The sequence below is a fragment of the Strix uralensis genome, chromosome 4 (assembly GCF_047716275.1).
Source record: "Strix uralensis isolate ZFMK-TIS-50842 chromosome 4, bStrUra1, whole genome shotgun sequence".
NCBI lineage: Eukaryota > Metazoa > Chordata > Aves > Strigiformes > Strigidae > Strix > Strix uralensis.
The window spans coordinates 96,985,198-96,998,949 of NC_133975.1; the positions used below are offsets into that span (position 1 = coordinate 96,985,198).

The 13,752-nt window shown below is 40.6% G+C and overlaps 3 protein-coding genes across 5 annotated transcripts in view; 2 read left to right on the top strand and 1 right to left on the bottom strand.

The window, feature by feature from the left end:
- The window catches only part of GPR176 (G protein-coupled receptor 176), a 45,221-nt gene extending 40,915 nt beyond the window's left edge, over nucleotides 1–4,306 (top strand). Inside the window, exon 3 of the mRNA XM_074868150.1 lies at nucleotides 1,390–4,306. Within this exon, the coding sequence (XP_074724251.1) occupies nucleotides 1,390–2,497 (1,108 nt within the window). The 3' untranslated portion in view covers nucleotides 2,498–4,306. The remainder of the gene's footprint in view (nucleotides 1–1,389) is intronic.
- Nucleotides 1–13,752, bottom strand: part of THBS1 (thrombospondin 1) — a 147,679-nt gene that overhangs the window by 32,015 nt on the left and 101,912 nt on the right. The window lies entirely within an intron of this gene.
- The window catches only part of FSIP1 (fibrous sheath interacting protein 1), an 83,128-nt gene continuing 79,346 nt past the window's right edge, over nucleotides 9,971–13,752 (top strand). For 2 of the 3 annotated variants that reach the window (XM_074865200.1, XM_074865202.1), the window contains exons 1-3: nucleotides 9,971–10,452; nucleotides 11,711–11,842; nucleotides 13,171–13,306. In XM_074865200.1, the coding sequence (XP_074721301.1) occupies nucleotides 11,717–11,842; nucleotides 13,171–13,306 (262 nt within the window). In that variant the 5' untranslated portion in view covers nucleotides 9,971–10,452; nucleotides 11,711–11,716. Of the gene's footprint in view, nucleotides 10,498–11,710; nucleotides 11,843–13,170; nucleotides 13,307–13,752 lie in introns of all 3 variants that reach the window. The other variant, XM_074865201.1, reaches the window with a different exon arrangement.

The following is a 13,752-nucleotide window of genomic DNA, read 5'->3' on the forward strand; positions in this document are numbered from 1 at the left end:
ACATTTATAAAGGACTTTGAGTCTACAGATTTGTCTTCAGAGAAGTTTTTATCGTTTCTTTCTTTCTGTTAATGGCTGTTGTTCAGTAATGGAACTTGAAAGCAGACAACTGCAGACTATAGACAAGGTGCACATTGTTAACTGTGGAAGTTGAAAGACATTGCCTATTAGAAGAATTTACCAATGCCTGAGGTAGACTGTCCATCAATTTCAAATTTCAAATGTAGATTTGTTTAAAAAAAACCCCAAACAATATTAATACAACCAAAATTAATTCAGAGAGGTTTTGTATGTAGAAGATCAGGCTAAAAGAAAAGTGGCCCTTTGGACTGTCTAATTTTCTGGATTCCATTCATCTTGCTTATTATTATTAGCAGTCACTGATACCACCTAAATGAACAGCTCTATCATCTTGACAGTGACTGGAAGTTAGATATTTTTGGGAAGGATAGATACTGGTTTAATACAGGTTACATTACTAAAACTGTGGATTTATACATGTTAGGTAAATTTATTGTTAATCTGTTATCGTGTCTCACCACAGAATATGTTAGCTCTACAAAAACAAACTGTATACCTAATAGAGTGATATGTCTCTTACTTTAATGTTAATGTCTTGACAAATGTATTTTTGTGATCTTCCTCACAAAAAGCACAAACTGCTACCACTTATAACAATAAGAGTAAAAGGATAGGTCTCTCATGAAAATTCTGTGAGCTTAGAAGTGCACAGTAGTAAGCAAACAATGAATCAGTGCCTGAAATTTGAAGTGCATGTCAGAGATGCACTTTTTTATTTTTTTTTAATGCACAGATGTTTAGTGTTTGACTACTCTTTTGCTCAGGGCCTTGCCAACCAGAGCTTGTGCAAAACAAAACGCCGTTGTACTTCCAGTAGATGGGTACATGTAATTTGTGACCAACAGCTTTTTCCAAATATCCAGAGAAAAAAATCTGTCATAAAGCAGCTTTTCAAATTAACTGTGAGTCTGGCCTTTTACTGCAACATATCTATGCCTCCATCATGTTTTCTGAAATTTTGTGCTGTATGCGATATACTGTCCAGTTTACAAGTAAGTAAATGATGAAATCTTCAAAATAATGTTAATACACATTAGCCAAAGTGATATAGTCCCAATTATTGAAAGAATTTTTCACCACCGATAATGTGATCTTGAAGGTTTTTTTTTTTAACAGACAGACCTGCAAAGGCAGACCCTTGTGGTTTTTTTATCTTTCTCATAAGCAGGTAGTCAGTTGGCAACCCAGTTAGGGATTTGGGGCATTATGCTCAGACAGCTCCTGAGAGGCTTCTCATAAGCAGTATGCTCGTTATAGACTTCAGCCTTTGCATTGTATCAGTTGTATTTTTTTTTTTTTTTCCAACAGGTACTACTCTGTTTTATACCCTCTGGAAAGAAAAATATCTGATGCAAAATCCCGAGACCTGGTTATCTATATCTGGGCCCATGCAATAGTGGCCAGCATTCCAGTATTTGCTGTGGCCAATGTGTCTGATATTTATGCCATGTCCACCTGTTCTGAATCTTGGAGTTACTCCCTTGGCCACCTGATATACGTCATCATCTATAACATCACCACTGTGATTATACCAGTGGCGGTGGTATTTCTCTTTATGATCCTTATTCGCAGGGCACTGAGTGCCAGCCAGAAGAAAAAAGTCATCATAGCTGCCTTAAGGACCCCTCAGAATACAATTTCTATCCCTTATGCCTCCCAGCGAGAAGCTGAGCTTCATGCTATGCTACTTTCCATGGTTATGATATTTATTTTCTGCAGCGTCCCCTATGTGACTTTGGTGATTTACCGCACCATACTCAATATTTCAGATATTTCAGTTTTCTTGCTCCTCACTGCCATTTGGTTGCCCAAGGTCTCTTTGCTGGCCAATCCTTTGTTATTTTTAACTGTAAACAAATCAGTACGGAAGTGCTTAGTGGGGACATTAGTACAGCTGCACCGAAGGTATAGCAGGAGAAACATTGTCAGCTTGGGTGGTGTTGCAGATGCTAATCTGGAGCCCAGTGTCCGTTCGGGGAGCCAGCTTCTGGAGATGTTTCATATTGGGCAACAGCAAATCTTCAAGCCAACGGAAGATGAGGAGACTGAGACCAAATCCATTGGCTCTGGTGACTTTCAACAGAAAGAAATTCCTACCACCAGTTTAGAGGTAGGAGTGACTTCGGTTCACAAATTTATACCACAGACAATTGCAGACTCTGCAGCTCAGGTGGCACCAGCTGTGCCCACAGAAGCTGATATGGTAAATGACAAGTATTCCATGCAGTTTGGTTTTGGACCCTTTGAGCTGCCTCCACAGTGGCTTTCAGAAAACCGAAACAGTAAGAAGCGACTCCTGCCTCCTTTGGGGAATACCCCTGAAGAGCTAATCCAGACAAAACAGCCTAAGTGTAAAGCAGAAAGAAAAATCAGCAGAAACAATAAAGTCAGTATCTTTCCCAAGGTGGATTCTTAGTAAGAGCAGGAGCTTTAAGTGACAGAGAAAGGTCACCTTCTATTATATGTGTGATCCCATGGATCTTTGTTATGCTGAAATTTGTTACAGGCTGATTTTTTTGGTGCCAAATATAATTTAAACAAACAAACAAAAGGGAAATGTATATACAAGTGTTCCTTATTATTATGTTTTCATGAAAATAATATATCAAAAGATGATGATTCTTAGTTTTATCTGTGAAGTCCCTACAATGATACCTGCCTGATTAACTTTGAAAAAGTACATATGGCTTTGGGAACACTGTATGGCTGAAGTATGGAAATACAGCAGTCAGTTTGCTGGGAAACCTCATGTTGTATTAAAATGGACTGAGTATCAAAGTAACTTAATAGTAAAGGCTGTAGGGAGCAGAAGACAGATGCAAAATGGATAAGTAAGTCCTAACCTCCGGTAAAGAGACACAGCAAGGTTCTGCACATTTCATTAATGAAGTAAGATGGACTATTAAGTATATCTATTTTCTGTTAAGCCCATTTCTTTAGATCAGTGTTAAAAATAAAACTTGCTGGACTTTTTGCACAAATTAGTTACCCATTATCTGCCAAACATCTAAACGTTTTTAAGACCTAAACCATTATTTTTTGGCTTAAAACTTCAGCAAAGTCAAGGATACCCAAATTGTCATGTGTGTCAAACCTGAGAAAGACTTTTTTTTTAAAAAAACCCCCATATATTCTTGTAGTTTTAAGTAAAAACTGGATTGGAGACCATGCAGGACAAATCCTGACTGCAGTAAACAAGTATGTATGTGCCAAGGGCATAAATAGAACACTTTGATCCTGTGATAAAGGGCATATACAAATGTCCCAATAGTGTAATGTATGTATTGTGTAAGTAACCACGGGGTCAACCTGAAAACAGACTCATCTGCTGGTGCACACTGCCATTTTCTTACGGGAAAGCTAGCAAATGAAAGAAATGGGTCAGAAATGCTATTAGCCTTGTACTGAACTGCTGAGTGAGGAAGCTGATAACAGACCCCAAAAAGCAAGGTTTATTAGTGCCGTTGCTCACTATTGTCAGAGGTAGGGAGGTTTTCCTTCTACCTTCACAGATACAGATACCAATCATCCTACTCCACTTGTCTCACAGAGTAGACCACCCAGTGTATGAACACGAGACTTTCAAATCTGGTGCCTAATTCCTGAGTGAATCAGAGTCATGTCATCCCTAATATCAGCACACCAGCCTTTCTATGAGAGTTCAGGCATTGTGCTGCAGCTTGCCCCCCTGCATCATCACAGGCATGTTGTCTCGTTTATACTAAGTGTGAATTTTAAACTGTATCAGTCTGTTAGATGACCTGAAAGTATTGTAACCCTGGCATTTTAATCCTTGTTCAGTTGCAAGTAGTCTTTCCTTCTTCCTTATCTGCATTCACTGTTGTCTTTGTGGGTAGTTTCTTAAAAGCACAATCTAGTAACATCTGTGTATTCCTTGTGGTTTTCCTGTACTTTAGCCCTTTGGTGCATGCTGAACCTTTATCTGTAGTTACTGCCTGTTTATGAAAGTAGTTTTCTTTAAAGCATACTTTTAAAAGGACAAGGTGAAGAATCTTGCCAAGTTCACAGTAACATACTAAATCCAACCGGTTAATGTTAAAAGTGAGAAAAAATTCTGCCGAAGCAGAATTTGGAGATGTACCTGTTCTTCCTTTGACATGTTTGAAGAAAGTCAGCAGCTTATGATGGCTCCAAGGTGGTGGATTTCTACAAGGCATTAAAAGCAAATGTTTTAATAAAAATGTATTTAAAAAAAGCTTATAAATTACTGTGTAAATGATGTCTTTCTGCATTTCCTCTTTGGTTTCAGTGCACTTCACTTCTTGCTAGTTCAGGAATGTCTCAGCTTGGGAGTGAGAAGCAGTCTTCAATGGGTCCAGATGGGTGGTGGGAACCCCAGCTGCCCTGCTTCTTAGATACAGAGATGAGAAGGCAGACATAGCTTGCCTGAAATCAGACAGAAGAAATATTCCAGGAAAAGGTGTTCCTTCTGTGGCAGAGGTAGAGAAGTACCATATCAGGCATTTTAAGTGTTGATAAAAAGTAATTTAATGGAGTGTTTGTTTTTCCAGAGTTAGTGAAAGAAGAGATGCCATTCAAAAAATCCTAAAAACCTCAAAAGCAAAGAATGAGTTATAGTTTCCATATGAATTTTGGTTCATTTAATATTTATGGCCCACTTACATATAGATACTGGCAAAGTCTCTGTGATGAATGAATGTGGATAAATGATTCCTCAACTCCTTTGAGGAAAGCAAACTTAGTCTTAGTTTTGTCCTTTTCAGCTCTCATGTTGCATGAAATGCCAATGATAAATTCAAAGAGCCAAACTGCGTAGAATTTAGTTTTATCATATCTGAAAAGCAAGGGGTCTGTGGTGGTTTTTGACTGTTAAGACAAAACCATCTTTTTCTTTCAGTGAGGACACATGTAAAAACTTGCTTGTATTTTTTTAGCAGATTGTATCTGAAGACATTGAAACCCTTCACCAAGGAATTAACTAAGGTGGTTTAAAGAATTATTTGGGAATGTTTTGGTTTAGTCCTTCTTTCAACAGTTTGTCCATGTGAATGTTTAAGGGAAGTGGAAAAAAATACACAAAAGCACATCTTTGCATAGAAAAAATAATCTCTGTAAAATTCATAATACAGTCTCTGAGCTAGAATTGTCTTCAGAAAACAGTAATACAGGCAACTCTTTATGCAAGATGGAGTATTTGACTTGTAGAGTTTGATTTTTAACTTAATCTAAGACAGGGTAAAATGTTCTGCAGCATCCAATATGAAAAAAAAAAATCAAGACTTGTTTTCTTCTTTATCATCACATTAAAGATAAGCAAAAGTGGAGGGTGTTTTTTTTTTTGCTATGGTGGTTGTTTTTAACTGCCACAGGTGTTGGTAAAATAAATTTTTCTCTCCAGATTACTGATGAAAGAAAGTGAAGTGCAAGGCAAAGCTGTGGAAATTGAAGAAGTGAAAGCCTAGGGTAATTTGGCCTGTGCAGATAGATTTAAAGGCTAAATCTTGCTACTGGAGAATAAACTTGAAGGAAGGAAAGTTAAAACTCATTATTATAGCACTTAGGGGGGGAAAAATAGAAAATGGAGCTCATATTAAAGGAAGAAATCCTTTCAAAAGTATGAAAAGACTATGGGGACAATGTCAATTTACTGTTTCTAGATATTCCCAAGAAATATAGTTGAATTCAGACAAACATCATGTAAAAATTAAAAAAAGAAGAAACCCACACAGTCCTTGAGGGCCAAATAATGCTATATTGGTTGGCTACTTGGCAACAGTGTATTTTGCACAATGGGTAGACTTCCAGAGAAAAGCAGTTGTTTTCCAGAAACTCTGTATCTACTTCATTGGTAACAGATACAACCCTATATCTCTTCTATTCTGCTCCCTGATTCTGGGGATATAGCCAGTGGACTGTATCTTGAAGAACGGAGAGGTTAGCCAGGTGGTGGTTCCAGATCAGTAGGACTGGCTCTTAGCAGCTCGTTCCAGCTAAACAGGAACTGTCCCATAAGCTGCCTTGACGGTAACCAGCTCTGGGGGTGATTACATGTCCCACAGAACTCAGGTAGTTCCTCTCATTCATGTCACCTGACCTTGCACTGCATAATTTGATAAAGAAAGTAAACATCAAAAAAGCAAAATCTCTGCCTTCTAATCTTATTTAAGTTACTGTGTAATTGTGCTTTAACCTACATAGGAGCCAGTATGAGATAATCAAGGGGTCGAGGTTTCTTTTTTTTTTTTTTTTGAGTTTAAAGGACTCACCCTCCCCCAAAAGATATGGCTGAAGTTGTTGCTTGCAAACTTAAACATTCTTACCTCTTCAAAAGACTGCTTCTTATTTTGATTAAAGTGACTTTCTCTGTGCAAAGTAGGGATATTAGCAGGATTTCTAAACGAATTATAATGATGTCTTTAACTATCAAACTGGGACCACAGGGTTAGTCACTGCAATCTTCAGTAATTCGTAATTCAAGGACAGTTTAGGAATACATAACACAACAAAACAAAACACATCTTGTAGAAAATTGCAGAACTTCAGATGCAGATGCTTGCACTCATGAGCAAGTTCATTCCTCCTCTCCCCCGGAGGACACAGAGGGGAAACAGCAGGCACCAGCCCAGTATCATCTTTGTTCCCTGTCTATTTTTAAGCTGCTAAAGCAGCCAAAGGTGATGAAGAATATACAGAGGCTGATTTTTCTGATTGCTTTCTTCAGGGACAGCAATACAAGAGTGGGATGCAGAAGCATTCTCCATCTCAGTGAAAGCCTCTCTGTACATGCATAGGAGCAGTTCTTTCTGTGAGGAGAAAGTGGACTATTTTTTAAAGAAAGCATAAGAAATATCAAGTTAGATCCAATTCCTGAATACACATTTGTTAGCACAAACCAGGGTTTCTCTACACAGCTGTTCTGCATCCTGAGGTTCCCTTGGCTAAACATAATGCACTGAGATGGTGATTTACTCCAGAAAACTCCTTTGTGCACAGTACTTACCTAAGCAGTAGTCTATCTTCTTTGCCTCCATTTTCTGTAAAAATAAGCCCTCTACTTTTGCCTGGAGGAAGGTCCTCAGACACTTGTAGGATCTCATTCTTCTGCTCCCCTTGCACCTGTCCAGTAGCAAACCCCAACACACTGCACCCTGCAGCACTGAGGCATTTCAGCACAACACAATTTGTTTCGATCTCCTGCTTCCTAAACTCCGCTGTTTTCCAGCAGAAGAGGATGTGGCAGCATGGAAGACAGTCTTGTCAAGGCAGGACCTTTCCCAATGCAAGTCAAAGAATGAAAACCTGGATTTATTAAGAACAATGGAAGTTCTACCATTGACTCTGGACTTAGCATTTTAGTTTAGCCTCTCCTCCTCAGCTGACAGCTTACTGTGCTGTATCACTATTGCTGATGGAGCACACTGCGGAATTCTACTCATCCTCACTAAGGGCTTCTGGAAAAGTTGGAATAGGGCCCAAAATTCCTGCCTTTTTGCCCTTGACTTGGCCAATCAAAAGATATTAATACATCATCTACTTGTCTTTTTCAAGAAAAGGGTCTGTTTATTCCCCTAACATTTAGGGGAACTAATATAATGAAAATTACCTGTGCTTCTCCTGATCTGAGTACTAGAACTGTTACAGTGTACCTTACAAATACTGCCTGTAGTAAAGTAAAGGTAGTTCAGATGAGTACACAAAAGAATATTAAAAATATCAAAGACAAATAACTACGAAGCATTAAACAAAGTCTTGATAATTTGCTCTCCAACCTGTATGAGACAATGAAAATGTTCTGGCTACCTATTTATGTATTAAAATGCTGTTCAGCAGAGGAGTATGAAGGTAAGAGTTCCCTATATTTTCCCCCTCATTTGTGTTTCTTCTTGATTGGTTTAGGGAGAAAAAGATAAATGAATTCTGTTACTATGGTGACTGTGTTCTGAGTATCAAGACAGCTTGTCTAAATGCGTCTTCATCATGTTGTAACCTATCTTTTAGAATGAAAAGCACATCTTGGAGTGTTGTGCCCTTCCTAGACACAGAAGTTTTTTTCCAATTCAGCCCCCCCCTTTTTTTTTTTTTAAATCATCATACCCTTTGTTCTTTCTAGTTCAAACTTCATTATAAATACACCTGTAACAGTTTTGAGATTCTGTAATATTTAATGTTTACAAAGTTCAGTCCTCTTATTGAAGATGAATGGCCCGATATGTAGGATTTGAGGAGAACTCTGTGAACCTGTGCTTTTCCTCTGTGGGTCTTCTAGGACACATAACACTCACAGATCATAAGATCAACTGTGGTTTGAGATATTCCTGCTAAGCCATTATTCTCAGGTGTGACCGCCTCATTGAAAACCTTCACTGATTCTGTGTGGACAAGCAGCAGTAAGGAGCCTATTCCTGCACTACTTTCAAAGGAGTTCTATGTCTGTTTGTTACCAAATGCAGAGCTGGACACTCCTTTCATGGGCTCTTCTGAGGTTGTAGGCAGTCTGTAATATGGGAAGGTGATAGCAAGTCAAACTCTGTCAGCTGTTAAGCATATATACTCTACTGTGGAAATAAATAAATATTGGGTAGTTATACCTAGCTGATTTCATACCTCATTATGCATAGCTGATATCATTCCTAATACAGCAGAAGCCAGAGTTTAGTTTAGCTAGTTCTAAACTAGATTGTCCATTCTGCTCTTTTCTCCTTGTCATTACTGGCCTTAGATACTCAACTTGTGGATGTAAACAATCAGTCTTCTATTCTTGCTTCAAATCATGACCTGCACCATCTGGAAATCACCACACATTCCAAAGACCACTATGGTATTGCATGAGCAATTGCAGGATTTACGTTAGAATTCTAACATACCTGGAGCTCGACGTGCTTAGGAAGGAGGCTAAAATACACGTGGTTCACCACTGTTATTTTCTGTATTTGTCTTCAGCTCTTAACTGTAAACCACATTGCATCATTACTACACCAAATAATGAGAAAAATTGTTCTTCTCTTACTGGCACTTCCAGGAGTGTGACAGTAAAATGCCATACACTGTAGGCATCAGTAAAGACTCTACTGCAGACAGTGAATACATGCCCTCAAGAAAGTAAGGTTTTGGCAGAATAATTTGTCAGTCAAAACCTTACTTTGAACAAGATGCAGTTTGTTTCTTCAAACCGTTTCTTGTAAATTTTTGCCACCAGTGAAAACTTGATTTTAACATACATGGGTATCAAAGGAAGTTGTAGGGGCCAGTAACTGTGTCCAGTTTTTACAAGCTAATCAGAACACAGGAATTAATCCTCACATCCTATTTAAACGTAGAAAAGGCGTAAAAAGGGATGGGATTAGAAAGGTACTTACGCTCCCCTTATTAATTAAATTCCTTATTAACAGTGAATATTCAGGTAAAAAACTGATCACAGTTTTAATGAGTTTATTTAAAAGTCATTCAACTATCGTTTACAAGTAAACATGACACAATTTATGCAGGAGACTAGACAAACAGACTACCAAAAGAAATAATTCACAGCATTGATCTATCGTTTAAAAGGCTCAATACAGTAACTTTTTTTTTTCCTGTTGGATTAAACACTGGATCAAAAATTGTTCTTTTACTGAAGCGGGAAAGACAGCAGCTATGAGAATTATGCCACCACGAGGAGGGTTTCAGGCCAGGGCTACAACACGCTGGCCACCGGGCTGTAACGGTGACCCCACAGGGCAACCCCCGCCCCCGCCCCCGCCTGGGGCCCCGCGGGACAAGCGCCGCGCGAGGGGCGGGCGGCAGCGCCCCCTGCCGGGGACACCGGCCCCGCCGCTTCTCCCGGGGCCCTGGGAGAGGCGGGCTGAGGCTCCGTGCCCGCACGCCCTGAGGCCGACCCGTCCTTCAGGGCATTATTTCCGGGCCCAGGCTGCTGCGGGCCGCGGCGTCCGCCAGGCACCGGCGCCAGGGAAGGACGAGCCCCCCCCAACACACCGACGCCCGGCGGGAGGACGCTCGCCGCCGCCGCCGCCGCTCTACGTCCCGGCGACAGCCTGAGCCGGGCTCGGAGACCGGCTCCCCCTTTCCCACGGCCCGGCCCCGCCACACAGACAAGGCCACGCCGGCAGCGGCGCCGCGATCCCGCCGGCCCGGCACCGGGCCCGGCACAGCCTAGCTGTCTGGGCGGGGAAGGGAGGCCAAGGGCGCTCTCCATGCAGCACTTCTCTCTGCCAGGACGGAGAAGACGGGCTCCGGGGGCTAGCAGCGGCTCAGGCTCCGCGAGCAACTGACAGCTCGATTTTGTGTTCATCCCTGGGACCAGGCTAAGAACAACCCCTCCACCATCACCCCCGCCCGGCGATGGTACCGCCCTAATTGCAGGCGGAATCCTGCACTTCTCGCGAGAGTTCGGTGAGTCGGTCGTCATGGGAACGGCTGCGCTGCCGCCCTCCCGCGGTAAGGACGGGGCTGCCGGGGGTGCCGGGCTCTGCCGGGATGCGGGCACGGGAAAGGGCTTCCTGCCTGCCTGCTGAGACCTCCCGGGAGGTTATTTTTTGTTTGTTTGTTTGTTTGTATGCTTATTTTTTTGTTCTGGAATCCCTTGGGTCTCAGCTGTTGCTTATTTTCGGCTTCTTCGCTTGTGTTATTTTGGGTCTTTTGCACTTGCCTCAACACCCGCCCCGGGAAAATGAAAGAAGCGCTTAAAAAAGTCCTCAGACGTTGGGGAACAGCCGCCGGTGGCGGAGGCCTAGAGATGGCCAGAGCTCGCCCGGGGCCAGGGGGTTTCCGGGCGGGGCGGCGGGGCCTCCCCGTCCCCCCCAGTCCCGCCCCGCCCCGTGGGCGCCCGTGAGCGCCTGCCGCCGCGACCGGCATCGGTCCTGGGGCAAGTGGTCAGCGGTGTGGAGGGGCCTCTTCAGTGAAGGAGTGAGATCCATGAGTTGAAGTGAATGAATGAATATAAACTACTCCTGTTCTTCTCTGCCCGCTTCTTTATACTGTGTCATGGTATGGACCTGTATACGTGACTCTGCCTTGTTTCTTTGTACTGAAACATGAAGTTGTATTCATGCGGGTCTTCTGAAAATTACTGGTGCGTGTCACATACTCAGATAGCCAATTCCTGTGAATTCACGCAGTTTTTGCAGAGAACCATGCACTTCTGTTGTTTAAACTCAAAATTGTGTTGGGACTGGGAATGTAATTTGTTTGCGTTTGGGAACTCCCTCTCTTTAGAACTACTGAATATAAAAAGCTTTTGGCTGCTTTATTTGATAGGTTCAAGATGTCTATAAAATACCCTCATTCTTTTGTTGATGCTAACTTTGCTAGTCCCATGTTTTTTAAAAAAAAGAAAAAGAGCCATGACATTTCCTTTGTTGTGAGATTACTTTTAAGATTTAAGCCATTTGAAGTTTTTTTGACAGTAAGCACATTTGAATACTTGAGTTGGCTTGATAATATAAATATATATTTGTACATATATTTAAAAATGTATATCTGAGTGGCAAACTAGTCTGTATTAGAAAGGTCTCTCAAGATTGAATTGCTAGAAGGGATTTGAAACTTGATTAATCTACATCTGAAATATGACCGGGCTTGTGTTGCTTTGTTGCTTTATTATGAAACTGATAGTTTGGAAGGTTGTTTCTGGGTTTTTTTCCAATTTTAGGTCACAATGGATATTACAAGGGGGAGCTTGGATAAAATTTCAAGGCCTGCATCTAGCTCAAGAGCTCATCCTAACTGTAGATCTTTAAATACATCTATGGAGTTATTAACACCAGAGCCATGTTTGCCAAAGGTAATTCTTTTCACTTTCAGCAGGTTAGGGAAACTATGCCTAATTCTTCTTAGTCAATTGCCAAAGAAATAAGATTCTGCTTTTTTAGCTTCGTATGGATTTCTGGGCTCTGCAGGTGTGCTAAGGTGTTATGTGAAAGTTCATGAATGTGGGCTGCTGCTTATGCATGCATGGAATGATGCTTAATTTCATTTTTCTGAAAATCTCTTACTTTTATATTTGCCACAGAAAAGGCTATTCAGCACTACAGCCTGGAAAACTTGGTTGTCTTCCTCTGTATGTTTAATCAGATTATTAAATAAATTATATTTTAAGGAAAAACATTTGAAATTCTGGCAATGATGTGTAGATACGCAGCCATAGACCGTTGGTGCATGAGCCAGTATGTGCAGAATTTCACCTCCATTCCACTTGTGCTTTAAAGTTGGAATAAAAATTATTTTGCTTATTAAAAAAAAGCATTTGAGCAATCCTCACAAGTTAAATTTTTGAATGTTTGAATGTTTGATATGTTTGAATCAAGTTTTAAAAAATTTTTTGTAGTATTCCAAGAAACATGTCAGCTCCAGGGATTCAGCAAAGTCTGTTGGAAGTAGGTGTTCATCCATCCTCTGAGAAAATTAGTATCAGGGATTAACTTAATTTTGGTAATGGGATATGTGATATGGTTGTTGGGAGGTATGAAAAAGGACTTGGGGATTAGATATTTAGATTGATTTACTTAGATTAGTCCAATTGTATTGTATCTCTGTTCACCTGTCTGTAGAATGGGATCATACCTAGAGGCTTCACAGAAGTATTAAAATATTTTTTTACAGGTTCACAGTTGGGAGTAAAGGTTAACATCAGATCTCTCTGAATCCAGGTTTTGACCTAAACATCATAGGCTATTGCATGAAAATTGTAATCTCTTGAAAGTGATGAATTAAGCATAATCTTTTCAGCCCTTCAAAGACTATAAAAAACTCCATAGTATGAGCAAGAGATTGGGATGCTACCTGGTGCACAGGCTGTTGTACACACAGACTCTTAACTGGTTGGTGGTACCCTCTGCTGCAGCAGAAATGGCATAAACCTTTGGAATCATTTCCTAACCTGGCATTCCCAATTCTGGCAGTCTGTGGAATGATAACGTTGAGAATCAAAATGATACCTAAGAAGCAGAACTCTGTAGCAGATCTGAAAATGGTTCTTCTGTTTAAGAAGTACTCTGCAGTCTTGTACAGAATTCTTGTTAGCCTTTGTGATAGTATGTGATTATTATGATTATCTTTTGCTTCCCCCCAAAGATTTCTATTTTTATGGAGTAATTAATTTGCATTTCATAGGTTGATTCACCTGTCAGTTTGGCTGGTAGTCATCAAAGAGGCAGTCTAGAAGACTGCTGTGCAGAAGAAGACAAAGGTGATAGAGAGAAATCTGATGTCAAGGACGTAAGAACAGATCAGCAAACCACAGTGGAGAGTAAGACCTTCTTTCTTCAGAAGTGTACTGAATCCCAACGAGTTTTCAGGCGTGGGAATGACAAACACTGTCTTGTGTTGTGACTAGACCAAATACCATGCTTGTGTAGTTTGGGTAAAATTCTACTGGTGGAGGGAAAAGAGGATGCAAATAGGTAAAATTCTAGAAGAGGAGGTGTCAAAATTCATACTGTCACTTCTCTTTACTATTTTGAATCCATCTTTGAAAGAAATATGTTATTACTGTCATTACCACTACAGCATATGTCTTTTGGCATCTAATCTGTGACCTGCGCCTTGGTGATGACCTTAAAAGATCAGGAGAAACCATCTTCATGTGTTCCATGGAACCATGTTAGAAAGTGTTTTCAGTAAGGTGTTTTTTTTCACAGAGATCATGATAATTTCTTAGAAACTTTTTATCCTATTAATGGTCCACCAGTCCAA